Source organism: Hemiscyllium ocellatum, chromosome 11 (assembly GCF_020745735.1).
Source record: "Hemiscyllium ocellatum isolate sHemOce1 chromosome 11, sHemOce1.pat.X.cur, whole genome shotgun sequence".
Taxonomy (NCBI): Eukaryota; Metazoa; Chordata; class Chondrichthyes; order Orectolobiformes; family Hemiscylliidae; genus Hemiscyllium; species Hemiscyllium ocellatum.
The window spans coordinates 4,240,147-4,259,302 of NC_083411.1; the positions used below are offsets into that span (position 1 = coordinate 4,240,147).

At 44.5% G+C, this 19,156-nt stretch overlaps 1 protein-coding gene across 2 annotated transcripts in view; it reads right to left on the reverse strand.

Annotated features, from left to right (window-relative positions):
- Positions 1–19,156, reverse strand: part of mcf2a (MCF.2 cell line derived transforming sequence a) — a 199,047-nt gene that overhangs the window by 152,039 nt on the left and 27,852 nt on the right. For both annotated transcript variants that reach the window (XM_060832397.1, XM_060832396.1), the window contains exon 2: positions 2,817–2,900. In XM_060832397.1, coding sequence (XP_060688380.1) covers positions 2,817–2,900 — 84 coding nt within the window. The remainder of the gene's footprint in view (positions 1–2,816; positions 2,901–19,156) is intronic.

The following is a 19,156-nucleotide window of genomic DNA, read 5'->3' on the forward strand; positions in this document are numbered from 1 at the left end:
ATGAATAAACCCCACCACCCCACAATTATCTTCTAGAAGGATAAAGGATAAAGATACATGGGAACACCACCCCCTGCAAGTTTCCTTCCAAGCCATTCAACATTCTGACTTGGAAATATATCGCTGTTCCTTCACTGTCACTGGATCAAAACCTGGAACTCCTTCTCCAACTGCACTGTGGGTCTACCTACAGCATCAAGATGCAGTTCAGCTCCACCTTCGCAAGGATAACAAGGGATGGGCAATAAATTATAGCCCAGCTAGTGATGCCCACGTCCCACGAGAGATTTTTAAAAAGAGCATTATGTACACTCCAGTAAAGAGTTTAGGAAAGCATAATTCGGCCAAAGAGCTGAGAGATATTTAAGGGGAAGATGGATAACAACATGAGGGAGAAAGGAATGGGAAGAAATGATGATGCTTTGGGATGAAGTATTGGGGCAGGTTGGGAACATACAGTAAAATCTGAATGGTCAGTTTCTGTGCTGTATGGTCAATGGAATTCTGTGTAATTTAGATCTAAATCAGGACTTGAGCTGCCTAAGCTCCATGCCATTCAATTCCCTCTTAAACAACTCGACCTCCCATGCTCAGCTTGACAAAGAGAAGTCTGGGTCTGTGACCAGTGTGTTAAACCTAAATACAGGTAACTTTGTTACGATGGCAGAGATGAGCTGGGAAACTAAGTTAAAAGATGATTCAGTAAAGTTTCAATGGCAGACTTTTGCGAGGATATTTAATAACTCTCAGAAAAGATTATCCCAAAGAAAATAAAAGGCTGTTTGTGAAGGATACATTATCCATGACTAAATAAAGAAGTTAAGGATAGTATGGAAAGCAACAGTGTAAAAGTCCACCAAGATTAGCAGTAGTTCAGAGCATTTGGCAAACTTTAAGAAACATTAAAAGATTAAAAAGAAAATTAAAAAGCAGAAAGCAGAGTATGAGAGAAAGCTGGCTAGTAACATAAAAACAGATAATAAGGCTTTCTACAACTACCTGAATAGGAAAAGATTGACTAAACCAAGTATCAGTTCTCTCGAGAGTAAGTCTGGGAATTGACATTGGAAATCAAAAGCATAGTGGATATTTTGCACAAATATTTTGTCTCTGTCTTTACTATAGAAGGCTTAGAAAACTTGCCAAAGATAATGGAAAATCAGGGGTGAGAGGGAGAAATGAACTTAAAGCAATCACCATCATTACGTTGGGAAAGGTTGGGAAAACTATGAAACTTAAAGGCAGATAAATCCCCAAAACCAGATGGATTGCAACCAAAGATCTTAAAAGAAGTGGCCGCACAGATTGTAGATGCACTTGTTATAATCTCTGTATTTGATTGGATTCTGGAATATCCCCAGTCGATAGGGGAAAGGTGGGAGACAGAGAGCAGGAAATTATCAGCCAGTGATTGACAAAAGCAACGTTTCTCATATCCTTTGAGAGATTAATTGTTTAGACCTATCGTGTCTGGGATTTAGAAGAATGAGAGGAGATCAAATTGAGATCTATAAGATGCTAAAGGGGCTTGACAAAGAAGATACAGAGTGGATCTTTCCTCTTGGGAGTGGTCACAGTTTCAGGAAAAGAGGGAGCAGATTTAAAATAGAAATGAGGAGAAATTACTTCTCTCAAAGGCTCCTAAATCTGTCTCATTCCCTTCCCCAGAGTGTGGTGGATGCTTGGACATTGCGTAAATTTAAAGAGATATATTTTTAATGAGTAATGTGTTTTAGGATTATGGAGAGCAGGCAGGAAATGGAGTTGAGGCTGAGATGAGGTCAACCGTGATCATATTGAATGGTGATGCAGGCTTAAGGGGCTGAATAGCCTCCTCCTGTTCCTTCACTCACATTTGGGAAAAATATCACTTGTTTGTAATATATATAAAAGATTTGGAGGAGAAAGTAGGTGATCTGATTAGTGTGTTTGCAGATGACACAAAGATTGGGGGATCTGCCGATAATGAGGAGGATTACCAGAGGATACAGCAGATTATATAGGATAGAGTTAAGTGAAGAAAAGGTGGAGTTTAATCCAGACAAATAAGAGATGATGCATTTTTGGAGATGTAATGCAAGAGGGAAGTATACAGTGAAGGGCACAATACTTAGTAGTGTGAACGTACAGAGGGATTAAGGCAGCTAGGCCTAAAGTTCCCTGAAAGTGGCAACTCAAGTGGATAAAGTGGTCAAGAAGGCATAGGGCATGCTTGCCTTCATCAGTTGGGGCATACAGTAGAAAAATTGGCAAGTCATGTTGCAGTTTTATAGAGCTTTAGATAGGACATGTTTAGAATACTGTGTGCAATCCTGGTCTCCCTGCTATTGAAAGGATGTTGTTCAACTTGAAAGGGTTCAGAAAAGATTTACAAGGATGTTGCCAGGGTTGGAAGGTTTGAGCTATAGGGAGAGGTTGAACAGGCTGGGGCTGTTTTCACTGCATTTTGGTTATTTTTATAAAACGTGAATGCTGGTCTGGACTCGGCCAATTCTGAAGAATGTGAAAGTCAGTTTCAAGAACCACTTCACCCTCTGAGGAAGCGAAGCTGTCACAGTGAGAATGGGTTTGTTTCAGAAGAACATGATGCAGTGAAACCCAATTTGAATGTGTAAACTGATAACGCACATTAATCACCAATTGCTTTGACATTCCTCACCATCATCATGCTTTATTAACTACTGTTAACTTATTATTGATGAGTTACTGATCTCCAACACTGGCCAGTATCAGCTTTTGAAACAATAGTGAAGAGCTTGAGAGCCTGGTATCAAATTAATTTTAGGAGACAGGTCAAACGGAGTTAAAAAGTTCACCTGGAAGGAAAGCAAACTTTTTCTTCAGATCCTCAGAAATACTTTTTGCACAAATGGAGTTTGCGATTTCAGGTACAAAGTCATCTGTAAAAAGCAAAATAGAATAATTATTATGGAACTAATCCTTCAATCAATCAACAACAAAGCAGATGGACTTTGATATGAGGTCATCAGTCTGAACCACAAACTCTGTTTCTCTCCCCACAGAGGCTGCCAGGCCTACTGAATATTTCCTCCAATCTCTTTTCTTATTTCATGTGTGTAGGATTATTTTGCTTTTGTGTTTAGATAATGAAACGATGAGTCTGTCATGTGTCACAGCAATATTACAAAACAAAATTTGACACTAAAACACATCAGGAGATCAGAGACCAGGGAAAGAGGTGTGTGGTCAAAGAGGTGGGTTTTAAGCAACATGTTTAGGGGGAAAGAGAAGCAGAGAATTTTCGGAAGACAATTCCAGATCTTAGGGCCCAGGCAGCTGAATACACAACGCCCAATGGTTGAACAGATTAAAATAGGGGATGTACAAAATGGGCTGGGGCTACTTTCCCTGGAGCATTGAAAGCTGAGGGATGGCTTTATAGAGATTTATAAAGTCATGAGGGTCATGGATAGGGTAAATAGGTAAAAACAATGACTGCAAATGCTGGAAACCAGATTCTGGATTAGTGGTGCTGGAAAAGCATAGCAGTTCAGGCAGCATCCAAGGAGCAGCGAAATCAACGTTTCGGGCAAAAGCCTGATGAAGGGCTTTTGCCCGAAACGTCGATTTCGCTGCTCTTTGGATGGTGCCTGAACTGCTGTGCTCTTCCAGCACCACTAATCCAGATAGGATAAATAGACCAGGTCTTTATACCAGGGCCTGGACAAGTTGGACCGAAGGGTCTGTTTCCATTCTGTACAACTCTATGACTCTAACAGGCCAGAACTAGAGAGGTGCTAATGTTTTTGGCAGGTTGTAAAGCTGAGGAGAGGTTCCTGGGGTTTAGGGAGGGGGTGAACAAGAGGGTGAGAATTGACTGGGAACTACTGGAGGCCAGTGAGAACAGTGATGATGTACAAATAGGAGTGAGCTTGGGTCCAAGCTGCAGAGATTTAAATGAGTTGATACTTTCAGAGGGTAGACGCTATAAGGCCTGACCTGATCGTGTTTTTCACAAAACATCAATGGAGCTATAACAACGTCATTGGATATTTTAGAACATAAAACTGAAATAAATTCACCTGTACTGACAAAAACCACTAACTAATTACCCTCTTTACCACATGACCCTTGTCACAATAAAAGTAAATTCCTCCCAATTTACTCAGATCTACAGCCTATGGAAATGGTTAATTCTTAACATTTAACTTTTCCTTGTTTAAATTAAGTGCAATTCTGCTCAGACCAACCCAAATGACTGGACATCCTGGCCCCCATTGGCACTGAGCTGTGGGGGGAGTGGTTTAGAGAGCTGCATGTGCTCCACCCCTTCACCCCTGCACACATCTCCTATTTTATGGAGGTGGGGTGTGTATACAGGAGATGTCAGACAGCTCACCTGCCCTGGGGCCAATTGATCCCCTTATCCAGCATTGTTTTACCCCCCTCTAGGAGAAGGTCAGGCCAAGGGAAGGACCTGGCAAACGAGGTAAGCTTGCATCTGGCAGGGAAAGGGTGCAGGGACCTCTTTTGTGATACGTTCTCCGTGCCCATCAGCATCAACCCCACCCACGCCTGGTCACATAGCCCTCCTTTCACCTTTCCCCTGATTTTTATTGTATGGTTTGATGCCATGCTAGGAGGCTGCATTCCAGACACGCAGGTCAATGAAGAAACAAAGGCAGGAACTGTCTTCAGCTTTAGCAAAGTAACATTATTTATTGGACATAAACCTTAAATACCACAGGCATGGGAATTATAGACAGACCAGACTATAAATTATAGGTACATGAGGTAAGGAATAATTTATGTTCTTCATATGCTCAGATTGTGTACTGTCAAGATTTGGTGAAGTTCTCCCCTAGTGTAGTGTATAACGTAATGTCTGGTGCAGTATCTCCAAGTGTGGTGTAGACGAAGCAAGGCTGATATGCGAAAAGTAACTCGGTGAATCGTTAGAGTTTGAAATGGGGTGGAGGCATGGAAGCATTCGAGAAGCATTAGACAAAAATAGTGTGGAGTGAAATGGGGAAAAGGCAGGAGCCTTGCACCAGGCAACGGAGCTGGTGCAGACATGATGGGCTGAATGGCCTGGTTCTGCTCTGTCGTAATTGTATGGTTCTGTAAAATGTTGTCTTTTCTAGTCTGCTCTCCCTCCACCCACACCGTCACTTTGTATTGTCCAGCCCCACGTCATCATCACCAGCTTGCTGCAGGACTCTGCAGCCCTCCCTGACCACAGTGAGTGCTCAACTCATTGAGGGTGTGCCATTGGTCTAATGGTAGGCCACATCCCAACCGACACTTCAATGGCGGTGAGTGGGGGTCGGGATAGAAACAGGAACATGGCTCCCCATAGAATGCAGCCTGACATCATTGCATAGACACAGAGGGAACAGGTTCAGTCTACAGATCTGACATTCAGCAGAGACACAAGAAATCTCATGCTCAAGATCCATCCCAAGGCTGCTGTGATAGATGTGGAAAACTGGGGAGTTTCTTCTTTAAACTGGAGTCATAGAGTCACCTAGCAGACCCTTCGGTCCAACTAGCCCTTGATGACCATAGTCCCAAACTAAAGTAGTCCCACCTACCTGCTCCTGGCCCATATACCTCCCAACCTTTGCTATTCAGGAACTTATTCAAATGTCTTTTAAACATTGTAATTCTAAGTGCTTCCCCAACTTGCTCTGGCAGTTCATTGAACACATAAACCACTATCTGTACTTTTTAAATCTTTCTCCTCTCATCTTAAAAAATGCCCCTGAGTTTTGAATGAATTCAATTCATTGGACGAGGCAGTAACTTTGAAAGCTGCAGGTTCTCTTCTGGACAGAGTGAAAGCAGACATTAAGTACTGGAATCGATCTTTCAGCCTGGCTAATCATTCCCTTACAACACCCAACCATTGCGGCTCGTCCCTGCTACACCTTCTTTGTTTCATGTCGTGGTGCAGAGTTAAGTTGTCTCGGAGTATTTGTTTTCATTTGATTTATTTCATCATTGTCACATGCACCGAGATACAGTGAAAAGCAGTGTTTTGTGTGCTATCCAGACAAATAATACCTTACATAAGTACTTCAGGGTAATAGAACAGAATGTAGAATACAGTGTTACAGCTACAGAGAAAGATCAACTCTAATATATGAGAGGTCCAGTTATAAGTCTGATAGCAGCAGGGAAGAAGCTGTTCTTAAATCTGCTGGTAAGTGTCTTCAAACTTTTGTATCTTCTGCCTGATAGAAGAGAGTGGAAGAGAGTATAACTGGGGTGGGAGGCATCTTTGGTAATCCTGGCTGCTTTCCCGAGGCAGTGGAAAGTGTAGATGGAGTCAGTGGATGGAAGGCTGATTATCATGATAGACTGGGCTGTGTTCATGGGCAGAGCAGTTGCCGTACCAAGCTGTGATGCATCCGGATAGGATGCTTTTTATAGGCTTCTTTTATGGGGCTTTGAGTGTATACACTTTCAAAAGGGTCAATGTGTGTGCAATCTCAGTGGATCTCATCCCAAGACCTCCCACCGCAAAGTGTCCCACTCAGTCACCAGCACATCCAGTATCGCATTGTTGCACTTCCTGACAAATCTCAGTAAATGAACACAGAACTGTCTAACCTGACTGGACAATCTCAGGGTGGCCAAATCACATTTTTTCCACTATCATCCCGAATGCTGCTGCCCCACAGAAGGGAAAAAAGCAGAAGTTGCTAAGGAATGGCCTTTTCTATATCCAGGGATTATTTTCTCTGGAGTCACTTGTTGCATTGTTCTGGAGATTACTCTTTAACTTGAAGGTTCCTGCACAGTCACGGAGGGTGATTGGCCACAGTCTGAGGGATGCCTCTCCAGACGAAGTAGTGACCTTGAAACATACAGACAAGGCGACCGATCCCTTCAAACCTGGTCCCCAGTTCAATAAAACCCAGCCGATCTGATTTTAACATAAATTCTCCATTCCTGCTTATCACCTGGTAATCTTTCACCCCCTTTGTCATCACAAATCTGTTTCCTCTGCCTTAAAAATATTTAAAGATTCTGCATTTACTGCCATTTGAGGAAGGGAATTCCAAAACTTACAACTCTGTTTGAAGTGGGAAGTTCCTTATTTTTAAACAATGACACCGAGTTTGTGATTTTTCTACAGCAGGACACATCCTTTCGACACTGGAACATACAAACAGGACTGGGTCGTTTGGTACTCATGTTTGTTCCATCATTCACCCAATCAGGTCCCCTCAAGATCTTAAGTGTTTCAATTTAATTGAAGCTGGCAATACTGCAGCAAGTAACTCACCTCCTGACCCTCCAAAGCCTGCCCACCATCAACAAGGCACAAGTCAGGAGTGTGATGGAATACTCCCTGCTTGCCTGAATAGATGCAGGTCCAATAACACTCAAGGAGCTTGACCCCATTGTGATGATGCTGCTCCTTTAACAAGGTTATGTTGTTCTTCATATTTTTTTCAGAGGGGTCATAAATGCAGAGTTGCTGGGTGATCTGGCTTGGATGAGTTTTAGGACCAATTTGATTATAGTTATCAGGTGCTGCCTTGGGCTTTCTAGTTTTAAAAAAAAAACACTCGTTCATTGAAGGGGTAGTGACCAGTTCTCCGAGCTTGGCTTTTTTTTGGTTGGGTTTGGATTTAGAAGGGAGTCAGTCAGTTTTGAGGCTGCTACCTCAAACAACGACATGGAAGAAGGTGCTCTATGCTGAATCTCTCTGCCATCTCTCTCTCTCTCTCTCTCTCTCTCTCTCTCCTATAAGGCCCTGGGTTTGATTTTACCATGTTGTGCCAAAGGGTGTTTATGGGGATTATTGCAAGAAGTTTTGAAGAGCATCATTAAGTTGGGACACTCTGTTGGATTTGTGAATAGGTGATGTCATTCTATATTCTATATTCTGTTCCCTTTTGTTTGTGTTTCAGTCAGTAATCTTGCAAACAAATTCTTCTTTGTTTAAAACTAAGTGGTTTGACCAGCTGCATCATTCCTGAAATATCCACTCACACCTGCTTAAAGCAACTAGCAAAGTTAGGGTCCAGGCTACTTTCTTGAAATGATTTGAGGGGGTCTGGCCTAGTCCATTACACCATCCAAGAGAAATCAGCTCACTTGATTGACACCACGTCCACTCCTTCCAGCACTGACGCTTGTAGCAGCAGAGTGTACTATTACAAGATGCACTGCAGAAATTCTCCAAAGTCGTTTAGACAGCACCTTCCCAACCCATGATCACTTCTATCTAGAAAGACAAGGACAGCAGATACATGGGAACACCACCACCTTCAAGTTCCCCTCCAAGCCACTCACCATCCTGACTTGGAAATATACCACCTTTCCTTCACTATCACTGGGTCAAACTCCTGGAGCTCCCTCCCTAAGGGTATTGTGGGTCAACTCACAGTAGGTGGACTGCAGCGGTTCAAGAAGGCAGCTCACCCCCACCTTCTCAGGGGGCAAGTAGGGATGGGTAGCAAATGCTTGCCCAGCCAGCGACACCCACATCCCACAAATGAATAAAAAAAATTCAGTCATCTCTTACTTTTCTAAACTCCAGAGGATACAGACCGAGCCAGTCTAACGTTTTGTCATTAGGCAATCCACTCATTCCAGGGGCTAGTCCAGCAAACCTTCTCTGAACTGCTTCCAACACATTAACATCCTTCCATAAGTACAGTGACCAGTACTATACACCGCACTCCAGATACAGTCTCACCAGTGCCCTGTCTAACTGAAGCAATCACCTGCAGTCACCTCATTGTATTGTTCTAATTTAATCGAATTTAATAGGGCCAGCATGGTAGCTCTGTGGTTAGCATTGCTGCCTCACAGCGCCAGGAACCTAGGTTCGATTTTAGCCTCGGACGACTGTGTGGAGTTTGCACATTCTCCCCGTGTCAGCGTGGGTTTCCTCTGGGTACTCCGGTTTCCTCCCACAGTCCAAAACTGTGCAGGACAGGTGAATTGGCCATGCTCAATTGCCTATAGTGTTAGGTGAAGGGGTAAGTGTAGGGGAATGGGTCTGGGTGGGTTGCTCTTCAGAGGGTCGGTGTGGACTTGGGCTGAAGGACCTGTTTCCACACTGTAAGTAATCTAATCTAATCTAATCACGTGCAGGCCAGGTGAATTGGCCATGCTAAATTGCCCATAGTGCTATTGCATTAGTCAGAGGGAAATGGGTCTGGGCGGGTTACTCTTCGGACAATCAGTGTGGACTTGTTGGACCGAAGGGCCTGTTTCCACACTGTTGGGGATCTAATCTAACCCTAAAACAGGGAGCTTTGTTAATTCGTCCACTGAAATTGACAATAAATATAAAAAACAAAAGAACTGCAGATGCTGTAAATCAGAAAGAAATTGTTGGAAAGACTCAGCAGATCTGGCGACATCTGTGGAGAGAAACCAGAGTTAACATTTCAGGTCTGGTGAGCTCAGAAAATGTCAGCTTATATGCAGAAGAGGGGGTAAGGAGTAAACAATAGGCAGAGGATAGAGCCCAAAGAGAGCGAGAGAACAGTTAGACCGACAAAGGAGTGGATCACGCTCTGGCTTGGAGGGCGAATCATTGTTAATGGGAACTGTTAGTGGCTAACAATGGGTTGTGTGTAATAGCAGACTGTGTGATAACAAGGTCTGGTGTGTCGGGGTAGGGGGCTAGGACACGGGAACTTTCAGGTCCTAAAATTATTGAACTCAATATTGAGTCCACACAGCTCCAGTGGTCCCTCTGATTCCCCACCTTTAATGAATTTTGGGCACGACATAACGTCAAACTCCTCTTCTGCCATCTTCTCCTCCATCCTCATATCTTTGGGTAAGAGCCCACTCTCTGTCATACAGATCCCTTCACCCAGCTCCAACACTATTCCTCCACCTGGACCCTCCCTCCGGCCTTTGACCCACACTCAACCTGTTCATTTGGAACTATCGATGTGACATTGGTCGCCTCGGGTTCTCGCCCTCAACCAACCCAACCTGTCTCCCTTCGAACTGGCTGCACACCATGTGGTTAAGTTCAGCTCTGACTGTGTTATTAAGTCTGTGCTGATGAGGGGGTGCTGTTGTAGTCTGACATACTGCCCCGTACATTGCAGAGGCTGAGCACCAGCTCTTAGATACCTCCTCCTATCTCCTCCTAGACCATCACCCCACCATGGAACTTCAGGCCATTGTATTGACCACAGTCACTGACCTCATTTCATCCAGTAATCTCTCCACCCCACCACCGCTGCACCGCCAACACCCCTCCCCGCCCCCACCACTGCCTTCTAGATGATAGTTCCTCAGGCCCACCCAGCTCACTTCTACCTCCTTCCTAAAATCCACAAACAGGACTGCCCAGGCAGACCCGTTGTTCCTGCCTCACAAAACTCAGCTCTTCCTACTTTGACTGAGTTTTTCCTCTCCTGGCCCAGTCCTGCCCCACGTGTATCTGTGATTCTCCCAACACTTTACCTCACTTTCGGAATTTTTTATTTGGGAGTTCTAGCCCACCCCCTTTTCTCATGGTTGTGCAATCCCTTTACATGTCCATCCCCCACCAAAATGGTCTCAGGGCTCCCAGTTCCTCGGTCTCTGTCACATACGTTCTGATGAGGCCAACTCAAACAAGAGACCCTCTGAAATATCCACTTTCTTCCTCAAACGAGGATTCCCCAGCACCATGGTTGACAGGACTCTCAACCGGATCCAAACCCTCTCCTGGACCTCTGCCCTCACCTCCTCGCCTCCTTTCCACAAATGCAATAGGGTTCTCCTTGTCCTAACCTACCATCCCACCAGCGTCCACATCCAGAAGATCATCAGCTGCCATCATCGAGATGTTATCACCAGACACATATTCCCCTCCCCTCCCTTGTCTGCCTCCCACAGGGACCATTCCATCCAGGACACCCTAGTCCACTCTTCCTAAACTCCCAACAGACCCCCACACAGCCCCATGGCACCTTCCCTTGCAATCACTGAAGGTGTAACAGCTGCCCATTTCCCTCCTCCCTCCTCAGTATCCAAGGCCCCAAACACATCTTCCAGGGGAAGGAGCACTTTACGTATACTTCCCACAATCTGTTCTACCACATTTGCTGCTCACAATGTGGTCTCCTCGACACTCGGTGAAATAAAGCATAGACTGGGGGAACCACTTTGCAGAACATCAACATTCTGCCCGCAAAAAAAACCTTGTGCTTCCAGCTGCCTACCACTTTAACACCCCGCCCCACAAACGCACGAAACATTAGAAATACGATGGATGAGCTTGAGGCTCTTTTGGAAATTGGCAGGTACGATATTGTGGGGATAACTGAGACGTGGCTTCAAGTGGACAGGGCCTGGGAAATGAATATTCAAGGCGACACGTGCTATCGTAAGGACAGACTGACGGGCAGAGGGGGTGGGGTGTCCTTGTTGGTAAGGGAGGATATTCAGTCCCTTGCGCAGGGGGACCTAGAATCAGGGGATGTAGAGTCAGTGTGGATAGAGCTGAGAAATACTAAGGGTAAAAAGACCCTCTTGGGAGTCATCTACAGGCCCCCAAACAGTAGTCTGGAAGTCGGATGTAAGTTAAATCAGGAGCTGAAATTGGCCTGTCACAAAGATGTTACTACAGTTGTTATGAGGGATTTCAACATGCAGGTAGACTGGGAGAATCAGGATGGTATTAGACCTTAAGAAAGAGACTTTGTGGAGTGCCTCAGAGATGGATTCGTAGAACAGCTGGTGCTGGAGCCGACCAGGAAGAAGGCAATTCTGGATCTGGTATTGTGCAACAAACCAGAATTGGTCAGGGACCTCGAAGTAAAGGATCCATTGGGAAGTAGTGACCATAATATAATAAGCTTCAATCTGCAATTTGAGAAGGAGAGGGTACAATCGGAAGTGACAATATTTCAGTTGAATAAAGAGAACTATGGAGCTATGAGGGAGGAGCTGGCCAAAGTTCAATGGTGCAATTACTTAGCAGGGATGACAGTGGAGGAACAATGGCGGATATTTCTGTGTATAATGCAGAAGATGCAGGATCAGTTCATTCCAAAAAGGAAGAAAGATCCTAAGAGGAGGCATGGGTGGCCGTGGCTGACGAGGGAAGTTAAGAAACATATAAAGTTAAAAAAGAAAAAGTATAACATAGCAAAGATAAGTGGGAAAACGGAGGACTGGGAAGCTTTTGAGGAACAACAGAGGATTACTAAGAAGGAAATACGCAGAGAAAAAAATAAGGTACGAAGGTAAACTGGCCAATAATATAAAGGAGGATAGTAAAAGCTTTTTTAGGTATGTGAAAGGCAAAAAAATGGTTAAGACTAAAATTGGGCCCTTGAAGACAGAAACAGGGGAATATATTACGGGGAACAAAGAAATGGCAGAATAATTGAGTTGGTAATTCAGATCTGTGTTCACTGGGGAAGACACAAGCAATCTCCCAGAGGTAACAGTGGCTGAAGGACCTGAACTGAAGAGAATTTATATTTGCCAGGAATTGGTGTTGGAGAGACTGTTAGGTATGAAGGTTGATAAGTCCTCGGGGCCTGATGGTCTACATCCCAGGGTAGTGAAGGGGTGGCTCGAGAAATCGTGGATGCTTCAGTGATTATTTTCCAGAGTTCGATAGATTCAGGATCAGTTCCTGTGGATTGGAGGGTGGCTAATGTTGTATCACTTTTTAAGAAAGAAGGGAGAGAGAAAGCAGGGAATTATAGACCAGTTAGTCTGACCTCAGTGGTGGGAAAGATGCTGGAGTCAATTATAAAGGATGAAATTAAGACACATCTGGATAGTAGTAACAGAATAGGTCAGAGTCAGCATGGATTTATGAAGGGGAAATCATGCTTGACTAATCTTCTGGAATTCTTTGAGGATGTAACTCTGAAGATGGATGAGGAAGATCCAGTAGATGTAGTGTACCTGGACTTTCAGAAAGCTTTTGATAAAGTCCCATATAGGAGGTTAGTGAGCAAAATTAGGGCGCATGGCATTGGGGGCAAAGTACTAACTTGGATTGAAAGTTGGTTGGTGATAGGAAACAAAGAGTAGTGATAAACGGCTCCATTTTGGAATGGCAGGCAGTGACCAGTGGGGTACTGCAGAGATCAGTGCTGGGGCTGTAGCTTTTTACAATATATATTAATGATATAGAAGATGGTATTAGTAATAACATTAGCAAATTTGCTGATGATACTAAGCTGGGTGGCAGGGTGAAATGTGATGAGGATGTTAGGAGATTACAGGGTGACCTGGACAAGTTAGGTGAGTGGTCAGATGCATGGCAGATGCAGTTTAATGTGGATAAATGTATGGTTATCCACTTTGGTGGCAAGAACAGGAAGGCAGATTACTACCTCAATGGAATCAATTTAGGTAAAGGGGCAGTACAGAGAGATCTGGGTGTTCTTGTACACCAGTCAATGAAGGCAAGCATGCAGGTACAGCAGGTAGTGAAGAAGGCTAATAGCATGCTGGCCTTCATAACAAGAGGGATTGAGTACAGAAGCAAAGAGGTTCTTCTGCAGCTGTACAGGGCCCTGGTGAGACCACACCTGGAGTACTGTGCGCAGTTCTGGTCTCCAAATTTGAGGAAAGACATTCTGGCTATTGAGGGAGTGCAGCGTAGGTTCATGAGGTCAATTCCTGGAATGGTGGGATTACCTTACACTGATAGACTGGAGCGACTGGGCTTGTATACCCTTGAGTTTAGAAGACTGAGAGGGGATCTGATTGAGACATGTAAGATTATGAAAGGATTGGACACTCTGGAGGCAGGTAACATGTTTCCGCTGATGGGTGAGTGCCAAACCAGAGGACACAGCTTAAAAATACGGGGTAGACCATTTAGGACAAAGATGAGGAGAAACTTCTTCACCCAGAGAGTGATGGCTGTGTGAAATGCTCTGCCCCAGAGGGCAGTGGAGGCCCAGTCTCTGGATTCATTTCAGAAAGAGTTGGATAGAGCTCTCAAGGATAGTGGAATCAAGGGTTATGGGAATAAGGCAGGAACAGGATACTGATTGAGGATGATCAGCCATGATCACATTGAATGGCGGTGCAGGCTCGAAGGGCAGAATGGCCTACTCCTGCACATATTGTCTATTGTCTATTGCCCTGTTCCCTGGCCAACATCACTGTCTCAGGTTTGCTGCAGTGCTCCAGTGAAGCTCAGTACAAGCTGGAGGAACAGCACCTCATTTTCCGCGAGCTCTGAGAATCGTAGAATCATCGAATCCCCAGTGTGGAAACACACCATATTGGCCCAACAAGTCCACACCGACCCTCCGAAGAGTATCCCACCCCAGACCTATTCCCCTATCCTATTACTCTACACTTCCGTTAACTGATGCCCCTCACCAACATATCCCTGAACATTATGGGCAATTTAGCATGGCCAATCCATCTATCCTGCACATCTTTTGATTGTGGGAGGAAACCCATGCAGACATGGGGAGAATGTCCAAACTCCACACAGATAGTTGACCAAGGCTGGAGTCCAATCTGGGTCCCTGGTGCTGTGAGGCAGCAGTGCTAACTGCTGAGCCACCGTGTTCAATAAGTTTAATAACTTTAGAGGCTGAACTCTCCCATGTCCTACCCCCTAACCCACACACCAGGCCCTGCTTTCACATAGTCTGCCATTACACACTACCTATTGTTAGCCACTAACATTCTCCATTAACAGTTATTCACCCTCCTAGCCAGATCGTTATCCACTCCTTTGTCTGTCCAACTGCTCTTCCCTCTCTCTGGGCTCTCTGCCCACCTATCATTTACTCCTTACGTCCCCCCCACCCATACCCACTCCTATCTCCCACTGTATCTTCTGCATATACAAAGAACAAAAAAAATTATAACACAGGAACAGGCCCTTCGGCCCTAAAAGCCTGTGCGGATCCAGATCCTCTACCTAAATCTGCTGTCTATTTTCTAATGATCTATATCCCTCTGCTCCCTGCCCATTTGTGTATCTGTCTAGATACATCTATTGCTATTGTACCTGCCTCTACACCTCTGCTGGCAACATGTTCCAGGCAGCCATCACCCTCTGTGTAAAGAATGTTTCATGAATATCACCCTTAAACATTTTCCTTCTCACTTTGAATTCATGACCCCTAGTAATTTTCCACTCTGGGAAAAAGCTTCTTGCTACCCACCCTGTCTATACCTCTCATCATTTTGTAGACCACAATCAGGTCCCCCCCTCAACCTCCACCTTTCTCATGAAAATAATCCTAATCTACTCAACTCTCTTCATAGCAAGCACCCTCCATACCAGGCAACATCCTGGTGAACCTCCTCTGCACCATCTCCAGAGCATCCAGATTCTTATGGTAATGTGCCGACTAGGACTGTACACAATATTCCAAATTTGGCCAAACCCAAGTCTTGTACAATTGGAACATGACCTGCCAACTCTTGTACTCAATACCCCGTTGGATGAAGGAAAGCATGCCGTATGCCACCTTGATCACTCTATCGACCTGCATTGCTACCTTCAGGGTATAATGGACCTGAACACCCAGATCTCTCTGTACATCAATTTTCCCCACGGCTTTTCCACTTACCTTAAAGCTTGCTCTTGAACTGGATCTTCTGAAATGCATCACCTCACATTTGCCCAGACTGAACCCCATCTTCCATTTCTCTGCCCATCTTTCCAATCTATCTATATCCTGCTGCATTCTCTGACAGTCCCCTTCACTATCTGCTACTCCACCAATCTTAGTATCATCTGCAAACTTGCTCATCAGACCACCTATGCCTTCCTCCAAATCATTTATGTGTACCACAAAAACAGTGGTCCCAGCACGGATCCCTGTGGAACACCACTGGTCATAATTCTCCATTTCACGAAACTCCCTTCCACTACTACTCTCTGACTCCTGTTGCCCAGCGAGTTCTCTATCCATCTAGATAGTACACCCTGGACCCAATGCGATTTCACTTTCTCTATCAACCTACCATGGGGAACCTTATCAAACGTCTTACTTAAGTCCATGTATATGACATCTACAGCCCTTCCCTCATCAATCAACTTTATCACTTCCTCAAAGAATTCTATTAATTTGGTAAGACATGACCTTCCCTGCTCAAAACCATGTTGCCTATCACTGATAAGCCCAATTTGTTCCAAATGTAAATAGATCCTGTCCCTCAGTATCTTCTCCAGCAGCTTCCCTACCTCAGGCTCACTGATGTATGATTACCTGGATTATCCCTGCTACCCTTCTTGAACAAGGGGACAACATTAGCAATTCCCCATGCCTCCAAGACCTCACCCATGTTCAAGAATGCTGCAAAGATATCTGTTAAAGCCCCAGGTAGTTCCTCTCTTGCTTCCCTCAGTAACCTGGAATAGGTCCCATCCAGATCTGGGGAATTGTCCACCCTAATGCCTTTTAGAATACCCATCACTTCCTCCCTCCTTATGCCGACTTGAACTAGAGTAATCAAACATCTATCCCTAGCCTCAACATCCGTCATGTCCCTTTCCTCGGTGAATACCGATGCAAAGTTCTCATTAAGAAACTTCTCCATTTTCTCTGACTCCACACATAACTTTCCTCCTTTGTCCTTGAGTGGGTCAATCCATTTTCTCATTATCCTCTTGCTCCTTATACATGAATAAAAGGCTTTGGGATTTTTCTTAACTCTGTTTACTGAAGATATTTCATGGCCCCTTTTAGCCCTCTGCATTCCTTGTTTCAGATTGGTCATACATTCCCGTTATTCTTCCAAAGCTTCTTCTGTTTTCAGTCGCCTAGACCTTATGTACGCTTCCTTTATCCTCTTAGCTCATCTCACTATTGTCATGTCATCCAGGGTTCCCTAATCTTGCCATTTCTATCCCTCATTTTCACAGAAGCATATCTGTCCTGAAATCTAATCAACCTCCCTTTAAAAGCCTCCCACATATCGAATGTGGATTTCCCTTCAAACAGCTACTCCCAATCCACATTCCTGAGCTCCTGACAAATTTTGCTATAGTTGGCCTTCCTCCAATTTAGCACACTTCGTTTAGGACCACTCTCGTCTTTGTCCATGAGTTTTCTAAAACTTACGGAATTGTGATCACTAGTCCCAATGTAATCCCCTACTGAAACTTCAACCACTTACTGGGCTCACTCTCCAACACCAGGCCCCTTCCTGAGTTGGCCTGTTGACATGCTGCTCTAGAAAACCCTCCTGGATGCTTCTTACAAATTCTGCTCCATTTAAACCCCTAACACTAAGTGTATCCCAGTTAATGTTGGGAAAACTAAAATCTCCCACCACCACCATCTTGTTGCTCCTATTTGTCCCTCTATTTCACGCTCGCTGTTGGGAGACCTGGAGTACAGCCCCAATGTTGTTACTGTACCCTTCCTATTTCTGAGCTCTGCCCGTTATGCCTCACTGCCCAAGTCCTTCATCGTGCCCTCCTTCAGCACAGCTGTGATATCCTCTCTGACCAGTAACACAACCCTTCCACTCCTTCTGCCTCCCTCGCTATCGCGCCTGAAGCATCGGTTTCCTGGGACATTTAGTTGTCAATCTTGCCCTTCACTCAACCAAGTGTTATGGACTAGGCCAGACCACTCCAAACATTCTTAAACTGGCAGCCCAGACCCTAACTTTGCAATTTGGTTCGGTAAGTGTACAGTGAAAATTACCCAGAATAAAAGGGTGGCACAGTGGCTCAGTGGCTAGCACTGCTGCCTCACAGCACCAGGGTCCCAGGTTCGATTCCAGCCTCAGGTGACTGTCTGTGTGGAGTTTGCACATTCTCCCCCATGTCTGCGTGGGTTTCCTCTGGGTGCTCAGGTTTCCTCGCACAGTCCAAAGATGTGCAGGTCAGGTGAATTGGCCACGCTAAATTGACCATTGTGCTAGTTGCATTAGTCAAAGGGGAATGGGTCTGGGTGGGTTGCTCTTTGGAGGGTCAGTGTGGGCTGAAGGGCCTGTTTCCGCACTGTAATCTAAGTCGGTGAGGTTGACGACCAAGTTTTAAAACAGACAAAAACGTATTCACAAAATCACACAATGAAACACAAAGAACAGAATACTGAACTCAGTCTATCCAAACTAGACTTAATTATGCTGTTCTGAATATACACAACAGTCCCAATAAACAAACCTCCCTTAAAAACAGTTAAATAAAAGGGACAGATGCTTACAGGTTGAAGTTACAAGGGCAGAAGGAAAGAGAGAGAGAGAGAGGGAGCCTGTTCATGCAGTCCACTGCTGAACTCTTAATTAGTTCTGGACTGAGCTGCTCAACTAGAGAGCTGACCATTGCTCTTCCACTATTCAGGTCGCTTCTAAAACATGACCACTTTGGTCTGAAGTCTGATCTGTTTCCATATAAACAAAAAGGCCTTTCAATACCTTTTAATCTCTGTCCCAAATTGTTCTAATCGGAACCGGGAGTGGTTTATAACTCCTCTGAAAAAAAACCAAGGACACAGTATCCTTGAGAAAAAGAACAGGTTTTAGAAAAAACGACCCAACTTTGTGACACAAGTCTCAGTAACAGCAATAATATCATACTCCCAGGTGCTAATCCAAGCCCTAAGTTCATATAAACAGACATTTTCCAAGCTACCATCAGGTCTGAGGAAGGGTCACTGAAACGTGAACCCTGATTTCGCTTCACAGATGCTGCCTGACCTGCTGAGCTTTTCCAGTAATCAGATCCAGAGCTTTTGCAGCCTGTGATAAAGGAATTTGTGGTCACGCCTCCAGTTATTGCTCAACTGGAAAACAACAGATTTTTAACAACAGTAATCACTCCAGGTTAATGAGATACATCCCCAAAGATAAACAGCAGACAGCGCACACACCCGGTGTACAAATAGTACAGGGTAAAGGTTTCATTTTGAAATAATTTGTTCATGCCATTTAAGTGTTGCTGATAAGGCAAGCAGTTATTACCAATGTTACTACTTATATTTATAAGTGAGGAGGCAATAGTATCATGATAATGTTACTGGACAAGTAATTTACAACCCCAGGCTGATAGGACATGGGTTCAAAAGCAGCACCAGTGGTGAGACGGTGAAATTTCAGTTCAAGGGTAACCTGGTGTTGAAAGCTGGTCCTGTGTAACCATTGTCAATTGTCATGAAAACAAACATTGGGTTCATTAATGTCCCTTAGGGAAGAACATGTACTGTCTCAATGAGATCTGGTAATCTGGAAATCTGGTCTAAATGTGACTCCATACCCACAG